The sequence below is a fragment of the Xiphophorus hellerii genome, chromosome 20 (genome assembly GCF_003331165.1).
Source record: "Xiphophorus hellerii strain 12219 chromosome 20, Xiphophorus_hellerii-4.1, whole genome shotgun sequence".
In the NCBI taxonomy this organism is placed as follows: domain Eukaryota; kingdom Metazoa; phylum Chordata; class Actinopteri; order Cyprinodontiformes; family Poeciliidae; genus Xiphophorus; species Xiphophorus hellerii.
Genome location: NC_045691.1, coordinates 22,083,427 through 22,111,149, shown reverse-complemented (window position 1 = coordinate 22,111,149; position 27,723 = coordinate 22,083,427). Strand labels below are relative to the sequence as shown.

The 27,723-nt window shown below is 38.2% G+C and overlaps 1 protein-coding gene across 1 annotated transcript; it reads right to left on the bottom strand.

The window, feature by feature from the left end:
• On the bottom strand, window positions 1-27,674 carry LOC116710478 (sortilin-like). Its single transcript, XM_032549550.1, has 20 exons — window positions 27,346-27,674; window positions 18,577-18,639; window positions 17,897-17,970; window positions 17,697-17,799; window positions 17,367-17,528; window positions 17,145-17,218; window positions 15,621-15,670; window positions 15,414-15,541; window positions 15,079-15,223; window positions 14,709-14,864; window positions 14,356-14,468; window positions 14,173-14,275; window positions 13,913-14,081; window positions 12,887-13,071; window positions 12,605-12,794; window positions 11,353-11,469; window positions 10,938-11,046; window positions 3,054-3,166; window positions 2,826-2,952; window positions 1-2,616 (listed from the first exon to the last, which is right to left on the bottom strand). The coding sequence occupies exons 1-20, from the start codon at window positions 27,574-27,576 to the stop codon at window positions 2,602-2,604; spliced, it is 2,427 nt and encodes an 808-aa protein (XP_032405441.1). The 5' UTR covers window positions 27,577-27,674; the 3' UTR covers window positions 1-2,601.
• Between the last annotated feature and the right edge of the window lie 49 nt (window positions 27,675-27,723).

The window sequence follows — 27,723 nt, the reverse complement described above, 5'->3', positions numbered from 1 at the left end:
TAGAAGCAAACACCTGTGGAGTGTATTTATTATCTTCAAACACCTGGGCCTCTGTTTGAAAAAAAAGCTGCACAAAGCATAATTAAACACACAAGAACACATATGAGAAATATTGTGTTTTACTTTTAATCCATAGATGCAAACAATTGTTACCAAACATCTGTACCACTGACCAGTTCAACCTGCATCCCAGCAGTAAATAAATCAAGAAGGGAAACAGGTCACACTCTCGGTCTGAAAAATGGACATTATGTACTGTAGCTGTACAATCATTTCAAAACTTTCACAGATCTGAAGAGAGTGCAAAAAAGTAATTCAATCCAGTAAATAGCTACTCAACTCTCAGACACTTGAGTAAATTGGGACAAATCAGGCGTTTCAACTTGCTTGCACAAATCCAACAGTTTTTGAGAAATCCCTCACTATTATGCCTGCTTAGTACCATATAGCTTATTTACTGGGTTGTTATTGCCTCTGCTATAGAAAACAAGCATTGACTATAAAACCCTGTGTTTGACAAATGTTCCAGGTCTTACAAAGCAGACAACAGAAATGTGACAAGTCAAGGTAAAAAAAATGTATAAAATTCAGTTAATCAAATCAAACACTGACAAAGCTTATGTAATAAGCCAGTAGAAAAATTAATACAACTGAGCTGTTATTACTGCAAAAGTACAACCTTAGTGATATTACATATTTGGATTCCACCATGATTATCATTCTAAAGTGTCCACAGAAATATGCTGATAATTTTAGTACCTGCATTGACGCCACTAGGAAAAACATGAGTTCAAGTTTGTGTTAGCTTCAACTTTATATCCAGGAAATGCTTTATAGTCTAATGTTGGGTTTACTCTTTACAATTTCACCTGAAACATCAGAGAAACTTACAATCAAAGTGCTTTGGCAACAATTCAAGTCTTTCATTTTTCACCATGCGAACAGGACAGAAGAAGAAAAAGGCTAGCGCATTTAATATCATGGAAGAAATGGTAATGTTTAAGTTCAGAGTGTCACTTCACACAAATTACCTCAATTGTTTCGAGCTCAGCAGTTTTGTTCGGTCACGTAAGGCGATAGCTGTTCATGTATGAAAACTATTTGGAAGGGACAGTAGCAGTAATTACATTACAAATGTATTTTACAAAATTCTCCGGTTATTCATAGAAGATGTCACAGCAGCCAATAACTCCGGTGATTTTCTACAGGGGCTATTTTTAACCACTAAATAAAATCAACAAATGACTGCCTTACTGCACTAACATGTTTCATATTTTGAAGAGTAACCAAGAAAAATTATGCTCTTTATCATGTCACTTCTATACCCTAAGGAAAAGAAAGAAATTTTTTTGGAGTCAGAAAGATTCCTGTGAAACAGATTTTTTTTAAGTGACTTATCTAAAAAAAAGTTTCTTAACACTGAATTATTTTTCCCAAATTGAATAAAAATACATGAAACAGGTTAGATTTTGACTCATTTTCTGTATAAACATTTTTCTATTGCAACAAAACACATTTATTTTGAAACTTTTCACATATTTTTCAGCCAATATGCCAGCGCGTGGTATTTAAAAACAGTTGGATGAAGGAGAATGTTAGCATCTAGCTCGTTATTTACAAATAATATATTCCCAATCCTTTACCTTGAATGTATTTAACAATGACAAATACTGCAGACATAGTCCCAGCAGGTTAATAACATGACTTTTACAGGACCCACATTTCACTTAACGGGCCAAATCTGTGTTTATTCTACTTTAGAAACTGATCTGCTACAGCTATTTTTCCAAAAGTGGTCATTATTAGAAATTTATTGATAAGTACATATTTATAAAAATTTGATAAACATTTCCCAAACTTGAATTAAAATACTTTTTTCAATTTAAACATAATTTCTTTAGTCGATGGAAACAAAATCAAACCGTACTTATAGAATATTCTTACCGTTTTGAACCTAGATGTCACAGGAGCAACTTGAAGAGTTTGTATGTTAACAGTGTCACTTACTGCGAGAAGACCAACAAAATCTGTTCAGTTTTTATCAATTAAGAATCAAAGACTTTTACTCTTAGCAGAGATAGTAAAAATAACAAGCCACACATTGCTAAAAGTCAGGATAAGATGACAAAATACTGCTCACAGTTGCTTCTGATAAAATAGAAATAGCTTATTTAAAAAAATACATCTAACTATTAAGAAACTCCAGAAAAGTGAGTAGCCTTCTAAAAATTTGGTGATGACATACTCCATATGCCACAGAAATGTATCTGGCAGGTTTTACATTTACAAAGTACTAAAATGACAGCAGGCAACATCTCTGGACATAAAAAGGCTGATTCTATTATGTTTTCTGTTGCTTGGTTGCTCCCTTAAACATCCTAGCAGGCCCATTTGTTCAGAAGGCTTTTCTCTGTCCCAGACTATTTACCCCCTTTTTTTAAGAAGCCAAATCTGACGCAATCATGCAACATATCAGCGCAAGTTGCTGCAGGGTCATCCATCCACCAGGGGCAGCGAGAAGTGAGAAGCACATGTTAAAATGAGAATGTTGGAGCAACAGGGATCCTCAGCCATCTTGAAAGCCTTAACTGTGGACAAATTTTATTCCAAGAGATCCTATCAAAAGACACAAGCAAAAAAAACCAAGACTTTAGTTTTGGAATTTACAAAGGGTTTCAATTTTTATTTTAAAATATAGTCTATAAAATATGGTGTGCATTTGTACTCAGCTCCATTTAATCTGATTCTCCAGCACAAATTAAGAACTCAGATTTTTGCTGTCGTATACAACCATGCTAATGAGTTTATATGTAAGTATTACACACTTGATCTGAATCATCGTTGAACTGTGTTTTTTCTGTCTCCATGTAGTTGGTGTCGACATCATCTACTCCCTCGATTTTGTTTGCTTCCACGTGTTCCCTCATCACAGAGTATCGGTGAACGAGGAACCTGGAGAAAACAGAACATTAGTTTGAGGGGGGAGAAAGGAGCAGGAATGTGAGCAGTGTTTGGGGGTGTGAGTGGTGAGATCAGAAAAAACGGCAACTCACCGTCCACCACAGACGTACTTCTTCACTAGCCAGGCACCTGTGAGAACACTCACCAGGAGTATCGCCATGACAACCATCACTATGACAGCAGCGCTAGGTGAACTGCTGTCAGTCTGTTGTGTTCAGCGATAGAGACAAACAGATGAGAAGAAGCAACAAAATCTGATGTAGCTTTTTTTTTTTCTCCTCAGCTGTAACAATAATCACCCGCACAGTAAACATAAAACATTCTGCAAAACATCAAGGGCACTGTATCTATCCTACAGCTCAGGGTTTTTGAGTTTAATACATTCATTTCAGGTTGTTGTTTTTTTTTAGATTTGTAGCCCTGTGATGAATTGGCGACTCGTTGTCCGCTGGAGATAGGCACCAGCCCCCCTCGCAACCCTGCAAGGATAAGCATGTTGGATAATGGATGGTTGAATGGATAAAGTATTGATAAAGCGCGGTACAAGTACCTTAAAATTGGGGCCTGCCATGCAAAGCAATGGCAGGAACCTATTACTATTGTCGGAGAGAAGCGTCTCTTTAATTGGGGCCTGCCATGCAAAGCAATGGCAGGAACCTATTACTATTGTCGGAGAGAAGCGTCTCTTTAAGTATTATTATTATAATTCTTTATAACCGTTAATGCGGCTCATACCGCTGGGTGCACACCTACAAATGAGGTATCAAAACGTGCAGAAAATTCACGCCATTGGAGCTATTATTTTTGGTGGGATTTGGGCTTAACGTGGCGACATAATTCGCAAAAAACTGCGAAAAAAACCCCATTATAACTCAATGGGAAAAATCCTAGAAATACCCTATTTTTGAGGATTTTCTGTGTCGTCACAAATTCACCTAGAAATGCCATTCAAATTTCCTTTTGTAGATACGTCTGTGATCTCTTCGAAAGTGAAGACGGCTCGTCGATACCAGTTACGGTTTGTCCACAATTTGCCTCTAAGCGACCCAAAGTTTCTCATTTTTCCTAAAGTTAGAGTGCGTCTCTGGCTGCTTAGAGTGAGAGATGAAGACAACTTTTTCAGCCCAAATCATTTTTGAAATCGCCATCACGCCCACAAATATCGCACGATTAGTATCAAAATCGGTCCTCACATTGATACGCCTGTCTGCTCCGGTAAAATGTTTTCGAAATTTATCTAGACCGTACGGTTTTCTGTCACGGTGCTTCAGAGCAAAGTCATGCGACAGGATTTTCTGAGGCTCTCAGGCTGTTTCACTAACACTTCACACCTTGGTGTGAAACTTATTTAACATAGCAACGGATCTCAAGAGGCTATTGGCTGCTGATTTGGACTACAAATACGCATCATTGTAGTTCTATCTATCCTCAGTTGAAACAGATCAGGACTGAACTGGCCTTTAGAACTACGTGCTGCTATGGGCTGTATATAACTGATTTAACTCAGTAACTGTTACACATGGGATTAGTTTGGAACTTTAAAATTAAGCATATTGAAAATTTCAAAATAAAAGCCGAAATGAAGCATACTGAAAATTTCACAATAAAAGCCTTGAATATTTTTACATCATGTAATTGCTGTTTTTGGCTTTGTATGACTTTTTCATCCAAAGCACTGTTACACATGGGATTAGTTTTGAACTTTAAAATGAAGCTTAACAAAAATTTCACAATAAAAGCCTTGAATATTTTTACATCATGTAATTGCTCTTTTTGGCTTTATTTGACTTTTTCATCCAAAGCACTGTTACACATGGTATTAGTTTGGCCCTTTGAAATGAAGCTTAACAAAAATTTCAAAATAAAAGCCTTGAATATTTTTACATCAGAAAATTGCTCTTTTGAGCTTTATATAACTGATTTAACCCAGCAATTGTTACACATGGGATTAGTGTGGCAATTTAAAATTAAGCTTGATGAAAATTTCAAAATAAAAGCCTTGAATATTTTTACATCAGGTAATTGCTGTTTTTGGCTTTATTTCACTTTTTCATCCAAAGCACTGTTACACATGGTATTAGTTTGGCCCTTTGAAATGAAGCTTAACAAAAATTTCAAAATAATAGCCTTGAATATTTTTACATCAGGTAATTGCTCTTTTTGGCTTTATTTGACTTTTTCATCCAAAGCACTGTTACACATGGGATTAGTTTGGCCCTTTGAAATGAAGCATACTGAAAATTTCAAAATAAAAGCCTTGAATATTTTTACATCAACTACTTGCGTTTTCAGCATTATATAACTGATTTAACCCAATGACTATTACACATGGGATTAAAATAGACTGTTTTGCATGAGCAGCAGATAGATCCTCTATTGCACATGTGTCAAACTCAAGGCCCGCGGGCCACATGTGGCCCGCTACGTCATTTTATGTGGCCCTCTCCCCCCTACCACCGTTTTACAGCCCCATTGATTGACTTAAAATAGGTTTTGAGCACGAATTGACTACAAACTACATATCCCATAATGCCTTCCGATTCTTACCAACCAACATTACGGCTTCTCGCCACTAGAGTGCAGCAGAGTCACCTCAAGCTGATTATTAATTTTCCCAGCGAATAAAACTGAAACATCGACAAGCTAAGAAGTTAAAGAGCGAAGTTCCGTGATGTTTCAATCGAGGACTTTTACTTTTACCGTCTACTGCCTCTGATTTGATGCCACAGCTTCGACTCCACGCAGCTCGTGTTTTGTTCACGTTTGGAAGCGCCTATCTGTGCGAACAGATGTTTTCAATAATGACTTTAAACAAGACCAAGCACAGATCGCGCATTACTGACGAAAACCTACACGCCGTTTTGCGGATTGCCACAGAATAGAACTAAAACCAGACATCGACGAACTGACCAGGGGGAAACGGTGCCTGACATCCGGCCAGAAAACATTGGTAAGCACAAACAAACTACATTTAAATAGAATGAATGTAAAACCAAAACTCAGTATACTGGAATATGCATATAGTTTATTGATTTTGCTTGTGTTTTGTGTTTATTTACAGAACACAACACAATGAGGATGTGTTTGAGTTGGTGACAGGGTGAAGAGGGATCAGCGTTGTGTTCAAGGACAGGCAACGTCACCTCATTGTTTTGTTCTTATGTGAAATGCATGTTCGTTGTGTAATAAATAACGAAAAAGTTTTGTGAATGAAGTTGAGAGTTAATATCAAAACTTGTTTTTTATTATTTGTCTGCTTATCTTCAAAGCAGACAAAGAATAATTTTCCCAGCGAATAAAACTGAAACATCGACAAGCTAACGAGCTAAAGAGCGTAGTTTAGCTGAGCAGTTTAAAAATACTGAGCATATTTTTAAACTGCTCAGTTTAAAAATACTGTAATTTTTAAACTGAGCAGTAATTTTACATCCATGCAAACTCAAATGTAATATTTAAAACTTGAATACATAAAATCAGTTATTTAACAATATGAGGTGTTGTTTAAAAATAAAAAAGATAGCAATTTCTTTTTATTGCAGAGACATTAGATTCTTAAATTTATGGTATTCTTTAAATGTTGTAATTTTGGTTCATTGTAAACTTTACCTGTAAAAAGTTTGTAGAAATCTTTAACATAAGGTCAATATATATTTTTAAACTGTGATATGTTGTGTGTGTGCGTTATTGAAAATTTATATTTGTGACAATCATTAGGTAAATGCTAATGAACTGCCTTCCTGGAGTTTATGAGCATTGAACTGTTAGTGAACAGTTAAATGCAAGGTTCATTAGCGTTAGCATTTTAGCTTCAATAAGCTATTAGCTATTTATTTTACTTTTTAGCAATGTTTAGTATACTGAATGGAGTAAATCAATTACAGAAAATATCCTAGTGATTTCCCACATACTGATGAAAGCAATGACGCTAACATTAGCGTTTCTGCTGATTTTAGCTGATATACTTACTTTATAATACTGAATGGTGCACGTCCACCTCGCTTAACGTTCTTGCGATTCTCCGCGTGCCACTGATTACGTCGCGGCGTTCTTTAGCGTCGACGCCGATTTGTAGCGTGACGACGCCGGGCCCATGCCCGACGGGCGCGCCTTGGCAGGCCCCGGCTAAATTTCTTCCGAAATTTTCTAGTCTTCTTTATTTTTCTTCCGTCACCGTTAATGCGGCTCGTACCGCTGGGTGCACACCTACAAATGAGGTATCAAAACGTGCAGAAAATTCACGCCATTGGAGCTATTACTTCTGGTGGGATTTGGGCTTAACGTGGCGACATAATTCGCAAAAAACTACGAAAAAAACCCCATTATAACTCAATGGGAAAAATCCTAGAAATACCCTATTTTTGAGGATTTGCTGTGTCGTCACAAATTCACCTAGAAATGCCATTCAAATTTCATTTTGTAGATACGTCTGTGATCTCTTCGAAAGTGAAGACGGCTCGTCGATACCAGTTACGGTTTGTCCACAATTTGCCTCTAAGCGACCCAAAGTTTCTCATTTTTCTTCAAATTAGAGTGACAGCCCATCTCGGTTCATATCTGGGCACAACATTTCTTTCTCTCATCGCTGTAAATGCTCTGAGTGAGGTACAGATATGAATCTCGGGACTATCGCAGAAGACATATTGAACTCTCATACGCTTAAAACGCTTTTCCAATATGTATTACGGTTCCCGAACAAGAAGGATTTGTTTCCAATGCTTTTTTTCAGTAAAGTGTGTTTGCTCAAACACACTTGTGTGTTTGAGAGCTCAGAGCTCACAGCTCACACCTGCTGAGACCATTATTTACCATAGCAACGGAACTCAAGAGGCTATTGGCTGCTGGTTAGGACTACGAATACGCATCACTGTAGTTCTATCTACCCTCAGTTGAAACAGATCAGGACTGAGAACTGGCCTTTAGAACTACCTGCTGCTATCGGCTGTATATAACTGATTTAACTCAGTAACTGTTACACATGGGATTAGTTTTAAACTTTAAAATGAAGCATACTGAAAATTTCAAAATAAAAGCCTTGAATATTTTACATGACGTAATTGCTCTTTTTGGCCGTATATGACTTTTTCATCCAAAGCAATGTTACACATGGGATTAGTTCGGAACTTTAAAATGGAGCATAATAATAATTTCAAAATAAAAGCCTTGAATATTTTTACATCAGGTAATTGCTGTTTTTGGCCGTATATGACTTTTTCATCCAAAGCACTGTTACACATGGGATTAGTTTGGAACTTTAAAATGGAGCATAATAATAATTTCAAAATAAAAGCCCTGAATATTTTTACATCATGTAATTGCTCTTTTTGGCTTTATCTGACTTTTCCATCCAAAGCACTGTTACACATGGGATTAGTTTGGAACTTTAAAATTAAGCATACTGAAAATTTCAAAATAAAAGCCTTGAATATTTTTACATCATGTAATTGCTTTTTTTGGCCGTATATGACTTTTTCATCCAAAGCACTGTTACACATGGGATTAGTTTGGAACTTTAAAATGGAGCATAATAATAATTTCAAAATAAAAGCCTTGAATATTTTTACATGAGGTAATAGCTCTTTTTGGCTTTTTTTGACTTTTTCATCCAAAGCACTCTTACACGTGGTATTAGTTCGGAACTTAAAAATGAAGCATACTGAAAATTTCAAAATAAAAGCCTTGCATTTTTTTACATCAGCTACTTGTGTTTTGAGCATTATATAACTATTTTAACCCAAGGACTATTACACATGGTATTAGTTTGGCCCTTTGAAATGAAGCTTAACAAAAATTTCAAAATAAAAGCCTTGAATATTTTTACATCAGAAAATTGCTCTTTTGAGCTTTATATAACTGATTTAACCCAGCAATTGTTACACATGGGATTAGTGTGGCAATTTAAAATTAAGCTTGATGAAAATTTCAAAATAAAAGCCTTGAATATTTTTACATCAGGTAATTGCTGTTTTTGGCTTTATTTCACTTTTTCATCCAAAGCACTGTTACACATGGTATTAGTTTGGCCCGTTGAAATGAAGCTTAACAAAAATTTCAAAATAATAGCCTTGAATATTTTTACATCATGTAATTGCTCTTTTTGGCTTTATTTGACTTTTTCATCCAAAGCACTGTTACACATGGTATTAGTTTGGCCCTTTAAAATGAAGCTTAACAAAAATTTCAAAATAAAAGCCTTGAATATTTTTACATGACGTAATTGCTCTTTTTGGCTTTATTTGACTTTTTCATCCAAAGCACTGTTACACATGGTATTAGTTCAGAACTTTAAAATGAAGCATACTGAAAATTTCAAAATAAAAGCCTTGAATATTTTTACATCATGTAATTGCTCTTTTTGGCTTTATTTGACTTTTTCATCCAAAGCACTCTTACACGTGGTATTAGTTCAGAACTTTAAAATGAAGCATACTGAAAATTTCAAAATAAAAGCCTTGAATATTTCTACATCATGTAATTGCTCTTTTTGGCTTTATTTGACTTTTTCATCCAAAGCACTGTTACACATGGTATTAGTTTGGCCCTTTGAAATGATGCATACTGAAAATTTCAAAATAAAAGCCTTGAATATTTTTACATGACGTAATTGCTCTTTTTGGCTTTATTTGACTTTTTCATCCAAAGCACTCTTACACGTGGTATTAGTTCAGAACTTTAAAATGAAGCATACTGAAAATTTCAAAATAAAAGCCTTGAATATTTTTACATCAGCTACTTGTGTTTTGAGCATTATATAACTATTTTAACCTAAGGACTATTACGCATGGGATTAGTTTGGCCCTTTGAAATGAAGCATCCTGCAAATTTCAAAATAAAAGCCTTGAATATTTTTACATGACGTAATTGCTCTTTTTGGCTTTATTTGACTTTTTCATCCAAAGCACTGTTACACATGGTATTAGTTTGGCCCTTTGAAATGAAGATTAACAAAAATTTCAAAATAAAAGCCTTGAATATTTTTACATCATGTAATTGCTCTTTTTGGCTTTATTTGACTTTTTCATCCAAAGCACTGTTACACATGGTATTAGTTTGGCCCTTTGAAATGAAGCTTAACAAAAGTTTCAAAATAAAAGCCTTGAATATTTTTACATGACGTAATTGCTCTTTTTCGCTTTATTTGACTTTTTCATCCAAAGCACTCTTACACGTGGTATTAGTTCAGAACTTTAAAATGAAGCATACTGAAAATTTCAAAATAAAAGCCTTGAATATTTTTACATCAGCTACTTGTGTTTTGAGCATTATATAACTATTTTAACCCAAGGACTATTACGCTTGGGATTAGTTTGGCCCTTTGAAATGAAGTTTAACAAAACTTCCAAAATAAAAGCCTTGACAACATTTTAAATCGTACCGAACGGTGCACGTCCGCCTCGCTTAACGTTCTTGCGGTTCTCCGCGTGCCACTGATTACGTCGCGGCGTTCTTTAGCGTCGATGCCGATTTGTGGCTTGACGACGCCGGGCCCATGCCCGACGGGCGCGCCTTGGCAGGCCCCGGCTAAATTTCTTCCGAAATTTTCTAGTTAATGGTTGTTATGGAGATATGGTGATTCCACCATGTCACTTTTCCTCTAACACTTGATCTTTCAGAATTTTGTTTTTTTACATTCTTTACCATCCTCCTAACTTTGCATGGTGGCAAAGTAAACTTGGATCCCTGTCCAGCCATGTTCTAGTTCGAATAAAGATAAATCCTAAAATAAATTGTTGTTATGGAAACTGTGTGACCACAAGATGCCACTCTTTTCTGCAGCTCTCAAACAGCGGGCTTTTTTTTTTTTACATCCCTGACCCTCCTCGCTCTGTAAAGTAAACTTGGGTCCTCATCTAACCTTGTTTGTCACAGTTCAAGCTGTTTAAAACCTTTTTGTTTTTTAAGGGGGAAGTCAAAAGAGAAGCTGCATGTCCATCTAACCAATGCAGTCAGCTTGCTTTCTAAGACTGAGATAAACTGACCAGAGATTTGGAATGAAGGGCGTCACTGATGCACAACCTCCTTAAGTCGGTCTCCTTTCTCTCCGGCTGAAAACCTCCTTCACACTGGTTCCCAGGAATCTTCCGGTATCTTAAATTTGGAGATAAACGTCACATGCATGGATTAGGTGATTAAAAACAAAACAGAACGTTTTCTAAGCTTCCGGTCGTGATCATGTCACCAGTAAAGACATTTTAACTTTTTTTTTTTTTTGTATCCAGTCTGCTTAGAAAATATATGTGAAAATTAACAAGCTGTTGAATAGCTGAATAAAGTGACATCTAAAATGCAAGCAGAGTACAGGCTCAGAGAAGAAATATAATTCGATAATGCAACAATGCCCGAGGTGAAACATCAGGATTTGAATGAATTTGAAAGTGTGACCAGCCTACTCACCCACTGGTCTGCAGCTGCTCAGTCGTCCCATTCAAACAGAACTCCAGAGCGTGGCCCACCAGCTCCTTCTGCTCCACACACTCCGACTTGTTCTCCGGCCGGTAGTAACCGAAGTCACTGCGGGTGAAAGGTTTTTGTGCCCCATATTTAATAAGTTACAAATAAAACAGTGAATATACACGGTATTCTGCAGAAGTTGAAATCTAAAACCTTCACTCACTTATGAAAATCAAAATATTTAAACCATGGCAAAGCAAAGTGACAGATTACTGATTAAGATTTTCTAGAGGCATTATTTGACTTAGAAAACCGAGGTATACATGAAAATTACTTCAGGTACATTTATTTTACATTTTTATAGACCAACATGTTCTCCTGAGTTTGTATTCTACATATTATCTATGAGAAATAGGACTCTGTGTCACTTCATATTCACAAACCACAGAAACAGCAAGTTTATCTGAAAGTTGCAAAGCAACTCTGATCAACTTTAAAAAAGTAAAGAATAATCTATAAATATTTTTATAGAGGGGTCATTTTGGCACAGACAAATTTGTTAATTATTTTTGCAATGCTGAACTTTTATGCTACTGAAATTAACATGAGAAATGGTTTGGATTATTGTTATTCTATTTTCATCTGGACATTTTGCTGCTACTGTAAAACATGTTTATTTTGTACATCGTTGTTTGTGACAGTACATGTGGTTTTCCTCATTTTGTAAAGTGCCACATTTTATTTACACTCCAAGAAACAGGAAGCCATGAATTGTTACTCAAATGCCTCTCTGATTAAAAGACTCTCTGATGGCCTTTGATATAAGTTACATAGAAATAAACGAAAAGCTTCATTTGTTTTAGGAGTACCAGTATCGGAGGCATAGTTTGATCATAAAAATTGTTTTCTCTCCCTTTGATAAAATCTACGTAAATTAAAAGTTGGATAAAAAAAACCCACTGTGATAGATAGATCAATATATTTAAACAGATCTTTACACTTTTTACCAAGGATTTCAATTATGTACTGTACGGTCCTGTACTTCTTTAGCTCAGGACTTTAAAAAGTGCAACATATAATCATTGTCATTCTTATTGTATTGATAAAATCTGTCACGTGATACAATTTTCCTAAAATAAGCAAACACATTTTTGTATTTTATTTTATTTTTTACAGGAATATTCTATATCGAAACTTAAAATTAGTTTTGTACATTTCAATTTTACTGAAGAGGTAACAGGAGAGAAGGACAAACCAATGGTAATCTGCCGCTGAGCACGGACAAGGCAAGTGCTTCTTGGTAATGGCGAAGTCTCTTCCATTCCAGCACACTGAATCTTTCCTCAGGCGTAGGAAGGTCTCTCTGAAGCCCATCACGCAGCCGTCATTCGAGCCACTGGGGTCTGCAGAGTGAGCCAGCCACTCTTCATAGTCCCCTTCATTGCCTGCACGGCGACAGACGCCTCTGAGCTGAAGCACACTTGCCCTCATGCATTATAATCCAACATCACAGGTGTGTTCCTTCAACTGTACTCACAGTCCCTGGAGAGGAGCTTCCTAAAGTCTATGGTGATCGCCACCCATTTGGTGTAGTCGTTCCTGTAGCCCCACAGGCTTACATTCATGGAGCGAGAGCCAGGCTCGCTGTCCATGCCGCTGAAGTGCAGCGGGTCGCTGGTGAAGTTATACGTATGCCAGCATTGGCCTTCATCTGTGGAGAACCTGAAGGGGAGCAGGGAGAAGTGATGGCACCTGGTAAGGCATCCATACTTTATTTTCTCTGAATTTTACATTTTTTTTAATTACAACCAAAAACGTCCCTGTGTTTTTTATTAAAATTTTATATGAGAGAGGAAGACAAAGGCAATTTGTCAAATTTCCTTGCAAATGTAATTCCGAAAAGTGTGGCCTTCATTTATATTCAGCCCTCTTTACTCGAAAGGTCGAAAATAAAGTTCAGTGCAACAAATGGTAGCATAACAGCAGTGTCATGCTTTGAGGCTGCTTTTTTTCAGCTCAGTAATTGATGATAGGGGGGGATACAGCATTCCTGCAAAAGATGTGAGACTAGGGTGGCAGTTCAACTCCCAGCTGGACAATGACCCTAAATAAACACTCAGAGCTGCAGAATAGTTCAGGTTTAAGCATATGCATGACTTGGAATGGTCCAGTCACTGTCCAGATGTAAAAGCAATTGAGAATCTATGTGGCAAAAGTTAAAAATTGTTGGTCAAACCAACTGGATTTTTCCTCATTTTACTAACCATGGATGTCCTTTTGAGATACAATACATGTTCTAAAAGGAAATAGAAAGTTTTATATATCAATCAAATACTTAAATCAATAAAAAAAATTAATACTCAAGAGAGAAGTGTTAAATACTTAATCAAAACAGTGACACTCTTCTGCTAAACCTGCCTTTAAAAGTTGCTTTAAAATTACAAACCAACCAAGTCCTAATTACTTGAGGGTATCAGAGTAAAGCTTGTTCATAACACCTGGGCTATGAAAACCCCAAACCTAAATAAAATAAAATATGCTAAACCTAGAGATATAATCTCACTTTATCTGGTTGATAGGTGAGTTGGTGTGCTCCACAGCAACCAGCAGTCCTCCAGAGTCCAGGATCGCATAATGATGGGGACCCTTCAGAGCCTGCAGCCATGAGTAGCCCCCATCATCAGACACGTACACGTCAGGAGCAAGAACAGACTCCGAGTCTCCAACATTGCCTGAAGAGAGGGAACAGGAAGCGACGTGAAGAATAATTCAGCAGACTGTACAGAGCAGATAGAAGGATCTTTGTGTGTTTCCCTGTCCTACCGTGAGCCAGGATGAGACCCACCGCGTTGGACTGCGAGAGCGGCAGCACGGGAACGTTCATCTTCATGGCTGTGCTGTACGAGGCATATATGTGAAGCTTGCACTGTAACATCAAGACGAGCAGCACTGAAAACATGGAACTTTGCAACACTTCATCCACAAAGCAATAGGAGCTCGTCTCACTCTGCTTGGTCTGTTGGTGGAGGTCTCAGCATCGCAGTCGGTGTTCTGGGGTCTGCGCAGTGGCTGCCACTTGGCTCCTTGGTCATACGTGATCACTGTCTCTATGTTACCGTCTGCCAGAACACAAAAGTGCCAGATCAGCTATATCAGACAGCAGATACTCAGCCGAGAAAATAAAAAAAATATGATATATCCCATTAAATCGTTTTAAATATAATGTGGCCTAGAAATTACATTTCTGTGATAAAGTCGGATGTGGGTTGCATTTGCCTGCTGTGTGAACACAGCCATAGTTTAAGATGAGTTTGTCCTTTTTCCTGAGTGACAATAACATTAGGTCCATGTTGACCCACCCTCTGTGAGTATGCTGGTCATGTAGACGCCCCGCAGGGAAGAAATGGCGGTGAAGTCTGTGTCGCTTCCTGTGGTTGTGTAGAGATGGCGCTCCAGTGACTTGGAGAAGACAGCTCCTCTGTCATCCGACACGTAGATGGTTCCAACACCTGAGTCTGCCCCAGACAGGACATAAAACACACTCAGTATTAAAGTCTGTGCTCTAAACTGTGACCCACTAGTGGATCCTTACAGAAAGCTGTTCTGATTTTCAGGAATCTTTCTTTGCCTGTGGGTGAGGCTTATGCGCTATCTGAATGATCAAAAATCAGAGACACGGTCAACATCTTTAGATGCAATCAGCACTAAAGATGGCTCACTACCACTGACCTCCGGGGTCATCCACGTGCATGAAGATCATGTCCTGATTGGCTGCGAGGATGGAGTAAAACTGCTGATGGTCAACAGCAGGAAGCTGAGCAATGTTCCAGTGATCCCCGCCGTCTACAGAGACATGGATCACACGCTCTGTACCCTAACGCACAAAAACACATGTGACATGCCTGATTTAAGGAGTACTAGTAAATTTTATCCAATGCAATGTCTAAGAAGGAGCAAAGCAGCTTGGAAAGTTCTCAATTGACTGGATACTTTACAAACCTTTGCTTAGTTTTCATGAAGAAAAACAATGATGAGCCAAAAAGAAAAATAAAAGACACACATACCATCCCGGTCATGATGGACGAAAAGACAAATTTTCCTCCAAGGACAAAGGAGTAAACTCTGGATGCAATTGTGTGAAACGTTTTGCCGTAGTCCATTGTTTTCTTTAAATCTAGCATCCCTTTGTCATCTAAAAGGAAAATGAATTATTTAAAAAAATTTGGACTGAATTACATGTTAATGTACAACACTGTATCATCCTGTCTTACTGCATGATCCATTGGTGTTGGTTGTTATGTAGATGCTGTTTCTTGGACCCCTGAAACAAGAAAAGGGGAAACAGAAGAAAGCCTAAATATAATTAAAAAAAATTTACTTTCCTAGTATAAAGGTAAAAAAAAATGTGACGGTTTAATTAATGCACTCGTTTCATCCTCCCAGGCAGCAGTCCAAGCTGTGCTGCCAGACAAAGATGACAGTTTTTACACTGCAGCTGGATCAAGGATAGCAGGCTGAATAGGAGACACATTCCTGAGTCGTGATTCAGCCTGAGAACCACATCAGCTTCTGCTCTTTGTGGTCAGTGTAAGGCTCGGGCCCAAAATGACTGTGGTGGCTGTGCAGATAAGCAACCGTGGGCCGGCTAATCAGAGAAAAGCAGAGTCAGGAAAGCCATCTGAACAGTGAGGCAGAAGAGAACAGCTGGAAAAACAATGAATAAAAAATGACGCTCATTCATCCTGTAGAAAAAGCAACGACGGGCATGCAGACTGCATGGGCACAAACAAGCAGTCTACAGTGCGCAAACATGACAAAAATATCTTGGTCATCACTTTCTTTCGTTCAGCAACTGTGGTGATACTCGAAATGTATTGCTTCACCAGTACTTAGCAATAAACTCAAGAGCCAAAAGATGATTTAAATGTGTATTTTTTTTGAAGCAGTAAAACGCCATACCTTGTTTTCCTCAACAGAGCAGTAAATTTTGTGATTTTTTTTTTTTTACTCTCTACATTTCTGAGAATTAAACATACAATAAATATTTGCAAGATCAAATGGTGTCATAAAACAATGTCTTTTATTTTTCTGGATATTAAATTAAGTTACATTTTAATATACTTCAGTTATATATGTAAAAGTGTTTAACATCAGTATTTGGAAAACTTTTTTCCCTCCCTAAATTACTTTTTATTTTTTGCTCGTAATTCAGATTTTTACACTTGGTTGGACTTTTTCCTATAATATCAAATGAAATTTTGTAATCATTTATTGTTTACTATTGCATTTGATTGTTTTGCTTTTTGTTAGAAAGAATAAATCTGAATATCAGATGTTATATTTTTATCTGTCTGAAACTGATTGAGTCAAAAAAAAAGGCTCAGAAAATTGCCTGCTCCTTTACTAGTCCAACTTTGTAACACTTTTAGTAGTTTCCAAAACACTTCTTATGTCATGGTTTAGTCATTTAGATAAGATTAGAGCTGTTAAAACAGCAGGCCTTCTGTTGAACAAGACAAGACAACATGATGACAGATAAGTTTTTTTTTTTTTTATCTGTTACTCATCTGTCTCCCTTTCTAATGTCACCCTGGGCAACTGCCCATATGGTCCACATCAAAACACCACTGTTCAGCTATAGCTATGTCTGTCAGGAAGCTAGCTATCTTTTCTTTCCCTTTCATCTGTTAGGCTTATTTCAGTAACATGTTTTATGTCATTTACAATTTAAAATGTTCTTAATGTAAGTGAAACTTAAGCAGCTGATACTAGTAAATATTCTGAGAAACTCTCACCATCTGACCAAACACACACTGTTGTGTATTTTCCTCCAGGTGGAGCCAAAGTTATCAGACAGCCACAGATCCAGCTGGAAAGGAAGTAAAAATTTGAGTCATAAATAATGTTGATCAGGAGTAAAATGACAGGCTCCTGAAGAAAGAATAAGCGACAGAGTCGGGGAGGTCCAGTTTAGCTCCACTAAAACTCAACATTCTTGGCGAACAGAGCGCTGCTACCGTGATACTGAGTGTCAGAAGTGTGTTGCTGTCCCCGGGGTTGTACAGCATCTGAATGAGGGGCACAAACGGCAGGTCCGTCGGTTCAAAGGTCAGACCAAAGTCCCGCGAGCAAAAAAGTCGAAATCCACCGAACTCAGACACATCGCCAGTGAGGATCACCTGAATCCAAACAAAAATGATTTAATTATTTTAAAATATATATACAGTACAGACCAAAGGTTTGGACACAACTGTGTGTCCAAACTTTTGGTCTGTACTGTATATCATAAAAACGACACAAATACAAGATGCAACATCTATTAGCTTGGCTCTTAACGAAGGGCTCACCTTTCCTGAATGATCCGGACTGACGGCGATGCCAAACTCTGTCTGGATGAAAGTGTGGTTGATCACATTAGTCACGTCTTTGAACGTCTTCCCGTAGTCTTCACTGACACGCACACAGAGAAGCCCTGGTTTAGTCGCACAGAACATAGCAACCTTAAAACACCAACTAATCCGTCTTTGTTAAAGGAGCCATTCCTCACCTCCTGTAGAGATTAGACTGGCCAAATCGCATTAAGAACAACGGCACCTGAAACGTCGTCAGGACCAAGAGCACCTGTGAAGAAAAGTGTTGCACAACAGCTCTCATATACGTACACTTTATATAAATAGATACACCTAAATATAGTGTGTAAATCTCAAAATATTTTATTAGGAATTCAAGAGACAGACCCGAAGTAGGAGAGAATCGAGAAGAATTAAAATAATGCATGGTCTGAACATTTGCTTCTAATAAAAATTTGAAAAGTGTGGAATGCATTTGTGTTAAAATTAATTTTCTATCTTTGCAATATAGTTCAAGTTCAAACAGACTGGATGGAAAATAATAATCTTCATATCTTTTTATAAATCCTTAATTGGATTTATGTCTCAAATTTGACTAGACCTTTCTAACACATAAAATGGCTTTTATTTATACCACTTTACTATACCACAGATACCACTATACCACAGAGCAGCTTTTAAATTCAGCAATTATGCTGAGATTAAATTCAAACACAAACACATACTGTACATTTTCTAATTATGGGACTTCTGGTTGCACTGGATTTTATTTAGAAACAAAGAGAGCTAAACAAGAAATGCACGTCACATTTGGTTGGAAAGTTAAATGCACCTGAATACATTGCAAACCAGTGCATAGATATGTGAACAAACTCACCCCTGATCCGTCTCCCACCCAGGCAAGCGAGAGTGAGCCCATTGAGCGCACTTTGAACGTATACTGAAACAGAACAGACAAGACTGAGAAGGTGAAACAAACTTCATGCAGAACAAGCAGAAGCTGACAGAGAAAGTTAGAATACGCTGATGGAATTTGCTTAACACTATTTTGGCTTTAAAACATGAATCCCCCAAAGGTAAATGTAGACATAGTTTGAGAGTGTTCCTGTTGTTTCTTTGTGCAGCGGACACACCAGCTGAGAGGACAGAATGTCCATACTGTCCAAAGTAACTCCGTCATTTGGATGCACTCTGCATGTGTGACCTACATTCTTGTGTAAATCACAAAGATTAGGTCAGACAACAAAACAACCGCCGAGGACACCTAACATACATTAGAGCTGAACAGACTCCACTCAGATTCATTCAAAAAAAAAAAAATTAACTGTTAGCGTTAGCATACTTTTAAATGCATTTCTCAACCAACTGAGGATTTAAGGTAAAAATATATTTTTTAAAAAAACATGGAAAAAAACAGTTGTGGCATAATACTAGAAGCAGCGGAGAGAGAGTTTAGATTTCAAAGCAAATGCTGTGACTGGAAACGACATTCCCATCCATTCGTCCGCTGTGACTCTTAACATGTGGGTTTTAAGGCCTCGTCTCACACTGTTTGGAATGCAGCAAGGTTTATTTTGTTTTTGTTATTTTTCCCTCCCTTCGCTCATCAGCTGATGAGGCGGGCATGTTTACAAGGTACGTGCAGGCTCAGGGGGAGTCTGCAAAGCTCTGTAAATCTGCAGAAGATTGCATGGTCTGTTGTCTGTGAGTTGAAAATTCCTTGTAAACAGGCCCAAAGGAAACAGGCCTGCTCTCTTCTGTCCAACTCTGCAAACACAAATTTGAGTCTCCTCTGCATAAATCACCCCATAACACTCTCCCATCATCCATCTGTTCTGTTTTCTCTATTTTTGATCAGCTAAAGACCTGGCAATAGAAGTGGTGCTAGTTTTTAACAGTTCAGTGATACTGCTAGGCAGTTCTTGAAACTCCTACATGAAATGAAATTTAGTCAGTGACATTCACACATCTCCGAGGCCTAGTTGAACCTGGAGTTTGAAGTAAAGCTAAAGTGTTAACTGGAAGTGTACATACAAGCATTAAGTTGATCAGTTCAGGGCTTTTAAAGATTTTATTGAACTGAGCTTTTTCCATAGTGGAAAGTTTAAGGAACACAAGATTTTGGTTCACAAGTTTAAATTTAGTGGATTTTTTTTTTTTTTTTTTTAATTGCAAGGTCAATATCATGCGTACAACCCCCTCTTATGTCCCTTAACAAGTTCCAGAGAAACCACACACTTTTCTAACAACCAACCAGGTCCTGGCGCAATGCTGGTAGTTCTTCATCTGATAGTTACAAATGAAGGACTGTAATTCATTGGAATTAGGGGTGGGAATTTCTGGTACTGTTTGGCAAAAATACATTAAGTAACATACGTAGTTCTTAATGCAAAAATACATTAAGTAACATAGTTCTATTAATTCAATCCAATTTAAGGTGGTGTATAGTTTATAGTCTAAACTAAAAGAAATATATAAGGATGCTTCTGTGTTAAGTGCTCTAAGGACCGAGGGACTTTGAATCGCCTTTTGTTTTCAATGTCCAAAGAGACTGCCTGTTTGGTGTCACTTGTTTGATTTTCTTTCTGGGGCAATTGGCAGGGAGGTCCCATGCACCCATCTACTGAATTTACCTGATGTAGATGCATTTCCATTAACCATAAAATTGAGCAAATTGAATTGACAAAAATAAATCTGCTTAAAGGAAACATGGTAATTTTGAAAAAAACTCAAGTTTGTCGATAATGTGTTTGAGAACTAGGATGTGATGGTTTTCAGCCGTATTTAAGTGGACATATTTTGCAAAGCCGCAATGGAAACACTTATTGTGCATCACATGAGTCACATGATCAACAGATGTTGCCACTTGCAAAAATGACGAAGAAGACAATGAAAAATAGTAGGAGGATGGTGGTTTGTTTTTGGGGGGTTTTATTCAGACAAGTTGCAGCTGGCTCATGAACTGTGCTTTTCATCACACAGTTCATAAAAAGTTGTGTGTCATTCGAACGTGTTGAATCCATAGCTCTTCTAAAATTTTATGCAATTTTCCATCAAATTTTGGAGATCCTTATAAACACAAGGTCAGATTGGGTAAAATCTGAAACTCTTAGTCAGTTTTGGTCCCACTGGATTTTGGGGTATGAAGAGGAATGAATGCAAGTACATAATTCACACGTTTCAGGCTTTCTACTGTAAAAAAATTGTACATATCATTCCTCCTCCACTTTACAATTATTCACTATTTTCTTTAGTTGCATAAAATGCCCCAAAAATATAATGACTTTTATATTTTGCAATGTGACAAATGTGAAAGACACTGCATCTATATCTGACCCCCTGAAAATCCAGCTGGACCAAATCAGATTAAATGATCATAGGTGAAACAGTCATTGAACAACTTGCCAACTGAGCAGTCTGCTTTTAGTAAATGATGATGAGCATATAACGTAGTAGATAAAGTAGATTTATTGAGAACTAACAAGCCATTGTCTTAGCAAGAAGCTAAAATCAGGAGATGTCCCTACATGAGGTCTCAGTACAGACATGACCTCATGCTGCTGCACCACCTGATGAATGTCTAGATCTGCTCCTGAAAAGCCTCTCCAGCCCTTTATCTGCAGCTTCACTCTTGACACTGGCGGTCAACTTTGAGCTTTCTGATATGGAAAGCAGTGTTTGGTCAGTGACCATCTTGCAGCTGCACTAGAAAAAAACATGCACATATGCCTTCTCAGACTTCCACAGCCGGCATGAAGGCGAATGGCCCCGAGTGTGGGTGACGTCCTCTCACAGAGGTCGGGATGCCAATACAATGAAGTCCTTATTCCCTCTGCGCTAGCGTTCGACTTGAGCCCTGTTTACACACAAAGCTTCAGAAGAAGAGGTCAAGCTTTAGATCTCTGATCTAACACTCAAAGTTGTGTACACCAGGCCTATGTTACTGGACATAATGACACGCTGGCTAGAGCTACCTAAGTTATTACTCAGAAAAACCGTAAAAGAAGAGAAGCTCATCACAACAACAGGCCATGTTTTGAAATGAGGACAGAAGGATGGCAGCACTGGCTTTAGTCGATAGCGTGTAAGAATTACATCATGACTCATTGTGTTTAGCTGAGAAATACCACAGGTGTTAGTAATTCTGCTGCTAAAGTTGGCAACTTTTTTTTTATACCCCAGGAGTCAACTTTCAGGAATCCAATTTGATGGTTGGATTGTAAACAAATTAGCCACAGCTAACCTACTGTAGCTTTTCTTGTTTGCACTTATAATGGTGAAGTATGACATAAGGGGTAATGATGAAACTTAGAAATGTGATTAATGGTTAGAATAACAGTATGTAGGTCACTGATGTGGCACAAAGCTTAATGCAGTCGGCTTATCAGAAATAAAGTCACGCTGACATAAAAGATTCGATATCTGATGTCCATGAACAAAATATCTTGATCTGGAGCCAAAAATGTCAGAGTTATATTATCTAGAATATTGCGCTGCTTTTATATCTCTGAATATCTTGTATGTGTGTTGGATTTTTTTTATTCGTTTATGTAATAATTTCTTGTGTGTGTCCTTTCAGCTAGCTCACGAAAAGAATATGGTGGATCTGATTACATGGCCGTGTCAGATCAGAACTGCTCTGCTGCAGGAGTGTAAGATATCCCTTTCATTGCACGATTGGCTTTACTGACTTAATGGCACAACAAATCCGATTCAAGCAACAAAGTGGACAGGCCACAACAGAGATAAACTTGGCAGATACGAAAAACACATTCAACAGCACCAAAGACAGGAAGAAAAGAGGATAAATAAAAAATGGAAATAAAACAAGACTCAAAGAACTGAAGGTGTCTATTGCAACTAGCAAGTAGCAACTGTAATCTAGGGCGCCACATCTGGCCTAAGAAACAACACCAATGGTGCCATTAAGGCGACACTCACCTTAATGGCGAGTGTCACCTGAAAACAACCCAAAGCAACTGGGGAGGAACTGGGGACACAGGGTAGCCATCCCATCAAAGGAGAGGGTCAAAATATCCTGTCCCCCCCTGGTTGGTACAGAGGCAACACCAGCCATGCTGCCACACTGTCACTGCTTCAAACCCTCAGACTGAATACCAGACAAAAACCTCTCTACAACCAGAGACTGTACATGCAACACAACACCACATGGGGGAGTCCAGTGCTTCATTGCACCCAACCAATCCCGATGTAATGCAAACAATCGAAATTCACTAAATCCCTCTATATGTCAAGACAGAAAAAAAATCTGAGATAATTTTTGTCACACTTCATAAAAGTCTGTTTACATGAAAGGACGTATAAGAGAGTATTTCTCAAGGAAGCTTTTGAAGCAAGATGCTCATTATCTTATTTTGGTCTGATGAGAAAAGTGCAAAGTCATCAACAGTCATCTATTGGGGTCAACGTCAGGGCCAGAGACTTAAAGCTAGAACTCACTCTGTGTTGGATAAAAATGGTTCATTAGAGGGAAAAGTTTGACAGGCAACCCTGAACATCTTCTGCACAACAAAGTCCTCCAACAACAGTCTTCAGTCAGAGTTCCTCAGATCTGCTGTTGTAACAAACCCGTAAAGGAGATCCTCCCTTCCCAGTCAGAAACATATAATATATATAATGAGTCTTAAACATATAGAAACTTAGAAAATGGCAGCTCCTACAACATCTATTTCACTTTCAGAATTAATAAAATATTTTTAACTGGACAGATTCGAACTGAATAAAGTTAAATGAAACAGAACTGATTAAAACTAAATTGAGATAAGCCCAAGTGAAGTAAAATGAATACAACTGTAATTAATTTGAACTGAAATTAATTAAAATACACTCCAGGTGGCAGGCGTTAAGAGCTAATAAAATAATAATATACTACCTGGCCCCTTCCCCAAGCTGGAAGGCGTGGGGTTCTTTCCAACATGACTGTGCACCAAAACACAAATCAAGTCCCGATTAGAGCAGGGGCTGTTAGTCAGGTCTTCCTGTGCAACATTAGAGTCTGACCTCACAAATGTACTTCTAGAAAAATGGTAAATTCCTATAAAAGCACTGCTACGCTTTCTGGAAAGTCTTCCTAAGGATTGAACCGCTAGAGCAGGCAGCAAAAGTCATGCCATTGAACACTATGGATTAAGACTGGGATGCTCAGACACATCGGCAAATACTTGTGGAAAAAATTGCATTTGCCAAATTGAAGGTGGAAAATAAAATGACTAAGCACAGTTGTATTCTTCTTAAGACATAAAAATCTGGCACCTATGAGCATTGAGTAAACTTGAGACCCGTTGTAATGAAGAATAATTGATCTACTGAAAAAAATGGTTTTTGAGCTCCACGAGAGAGTATTGTCTTCCATTAAAAAGGTTCACATTCCTTAATAACAAATCATGTTTTTACAAATTAAAATCATTCTTGGAATATTAATCATCCTTTGTTGGAATAAAAATAAACAATTACAAGTCACTTCCTGTGTGCAAACAAACCCCTGCCTGTCCAGGTCTTTCTCCCTCTACTTCCCTTTTAAACCCCATGTGGAACATCATCTGCTCCTTTTCTGCTGTGACCCAGCTACCCTTCGCTCAGTAAATACAGCTTGTATTTTCTTTTTCTGTTTTTTTTTTTCTTTTGCCAAAGAACCAGAGAACAGGATGGAGCCCAAAACAAGAAGACGGAATAAAAACACAACCGGCTAGCTTGAAACCTGTCAGAGTCAGCAAAATAAATCTCAAATAAACACTCCAGAGCTTGGGCGGGCTGTCAAAACACAGAGCAGTTTATCAGGGTGTAAGCTGCGGAAAATGAACAAGAGGCAGAACCAGGTGAGGGTACCTGCTGATGCAAACAGTAATCTATATGGCAGATCCGATAACCACAGACCAGACGTCGGTCGGCAGAGATTGGATCAAGCTCAGCAAACAGCAAAAAAATAAAAAATAAATAAAAGAAGGGGAATGTCTGGGAGGGTTTCAGAGGCCCTGAGGAGTCGAGAGTCTGATCTCTGTGAGCACGCTGAATCGGTTTCATGCTCAGAAGTTAACCCAGGTGTTTGAACCGCAGGAATGATGTAACATCTGCCATTTCACACACAACAGGACGGAGACTGAGCTGTGGGACCTCAAACAGCTTTGGATAAAGCTATTATTGCTGCACATTCCCCTTATCGTGCCCTCGATTACGGCAGTCACGCAGCGAATACAGATTCTGTTGTCTGCTTAAGGATAAAAGAATACGAGAAAATTGGCCAATAGGAGATAAATTTAAAAAATATTACTCCAAACAAGACTACGGTTACATGTACATCTTTGATACATGTGAAATCAAAAAAAAAAAAACTTCACTGATGCCCTAAGATTTAATATCCTAAAAATTGACAGTTTGCAAAAACCGACAGATTAGGATCTCGCTCCAACCTGCGTCAGCGGAGTTAGTGAAAGTGACCCGAACTGATGACCTACATTTGTCTAAATCAATTAGACAAAGACTATGACAGATAGAAAATTTATCAACATCAATTCTGTCCAACGAATATTCATGTTTCCTGCATTGAACACCAACTTCTCTTGCCTTCTAGTACCATTTTTTTCTGGTTTCCTATCAGCTTTGTGCACACAGGCTAAAAACCACATCCAGCACTTTGTGCACCGGCCAAATTATTAGTTGAGTTATTCAGTAACTATTTTGAAAGGAAGCATTTAAGGTATAGTTTATATGCCGAGTGGTGAGCATCCATCTCCCCTTTAACTCGCCTGTTAAAGGGATGTTTTCCTTTCTACTGTTTCCACATGCCTGGTGATTATGAAGCAAAATTAATGCCATAATAAACTGAACTTGACTCCCCTGTTTCATAGCTTTGATCAAATTGGAATATATGTAATTAAAAATCAGCCCGATGTGTTTTAACAGATTTGAACATATTTCTGTATATAAACTGGAATCATTTGTACTGCAAAGTGCCTTGATGTCTCTTCCTGATTTTTATTTTCTTTAAGACTTCAAGAAACCTAAGAGAAGTATTTCTAAATAAGAAGTATTCCGAATTCTAAGTCGAGTTGGTTTGACAAATCCATGTTCTCGCTTTTTGTTTTATGGGTTTTCTGCTTCATTTATCTCCCTGTCTAAATGGGAATTATTCAGCTATTTTTCTCCACTACATTTGTATGACAGCTCTGGGTAAAAATTACTTTTCAAATTACAGTTTCTCTGTCCAAGCAGGCTCTGCGTCTCCACGTGTGGCCAATTCAGATTTGATTGTGCTTGATAAAAAAATTTCCACTTGGAAACGACTCTTCTTCCTCTAAAACCTGCACTGACCATTATTGGGATCAGTCAGGAAAAAATAAGCATTTTGCCAAAGTATGCAAACCTGTTGATTTTTTTCTTCTTTCATTTCCTCAAGTTACACCCACCAACTTCAATGATTTTGTGTGACAGGCCTAGAAAATTGAAAATGTTTTACTAATAACTGAAAAGTGTGGTGTTCATTTGTATTGAGCCTCCTTTTGTGTAACCACACTTTGTTGCTATTACACCTCCAACTCTTCCTCACGCTGTTTCTACCACCAATGCCCATAGAGACTAGTGTTCACTATATGTTCTTGCTCCACCTACCTTCCCAGCAACACTATCCTACCCTGCTTACCCAGGATTGTCAGTGCAAACGACAAACGTCCTGTGATGCCTCCGTGTTTCACTGCAGGGATGGTGTGTTCAGAGAAATGTCCACGCAGCATTTTGGATGTTTTTCTGCAAACATAATTTGGCCAAAATCTTCTGCTTTGGTCTCATCTGGCCAAATGTTTCCTGTGACCTGAACGACTTGTGGAACGAACAATCCTTTTTCACGACTTTCTTTAAACAATGTTTTTCTTCTCTCCACATTTGCAAAACGAGCAATTAACAATTGCCCTATTAACAAATTCTCCTGTGGTTCATTCTTTATATGATTGATTAAACGGTGCTTCAAATATCTCGCCAGCTTATCCTGTAAACTGTGATCCTTGGTCGTTATGTTCTTTATTAGTCACTGACAAACCTCTGAGGTCTTCACAAAACCACAGCATTTATACTGCAATTAAATTACACACATATGGGTACTATTTATACATTTTCCTTCCACTTCACAATTGCGTGTTACCTTTTGTTGAGCCATCACATAAGGTGCCAATAAAACACCATTACGTCTGTGGGTACAGCACGAGAGAATGTGGAAAAATTCAAGAAGTGTGACTACTTTTGCAAGACAATGGTGTTGTAGTTGTGGTAAATAAAATGGTTAAAGAGAGTGGACATGACGGTATTAAACATTTTATATCTGGCAGGTGCAGCTGAGATTGTTACTTCATATCACACAACTTTAAATAAACTGACTAGAAACAGGATTTTGTTCAAAATATTTCCTTTCCATCATATTTTTGGTACATAATCCCAGAAGAAACTGATGAATTCACGTTGTACCGATTCACTAGTCTCCTAAAGTAGCAACAGGCTGTCTAACCAGAGTTTACAAGCTTGTTAGGAGTGATTTAGGAAAAGCACGGTGTATCTGGGTGACTTCACCAACTCTTTAATCCGATTCTTTTTACTTATTCGGCGATAATAACCCGATCCTCGCTGGTTTACAGTCACTTACAGTGCTGGTGCTGTTTTGCAGCGCGGATTCCACTCCACGCAAAGCCGTGCATGTCTGCTCATTCAGTCCAGCGCTGCGCCTCGACAGCTCCCTCCTCTCCACGCTACGTCGCTCCTCAGCATCCCCGGGCTCTCCACGCAGCCTCCTGACCCGGGGCAAGTCGCTTCCATCCTGCAGATGTCTGCCCAGCGCAGACGAAAACAACCCGAGCGCCAAAATGCAGACGATCATGACGGTTGCAAAACAAAAACCTGGCACCGCACAGCTTGGGACACTGAGAGCAAACTCCGCTGTCCCACCACTTGGCTTCTTCACATGTTCCCCCCGCCCCTCACCTCCGAAAGCATTCTTAACAACAGCCCATTCACCGCCGCACGG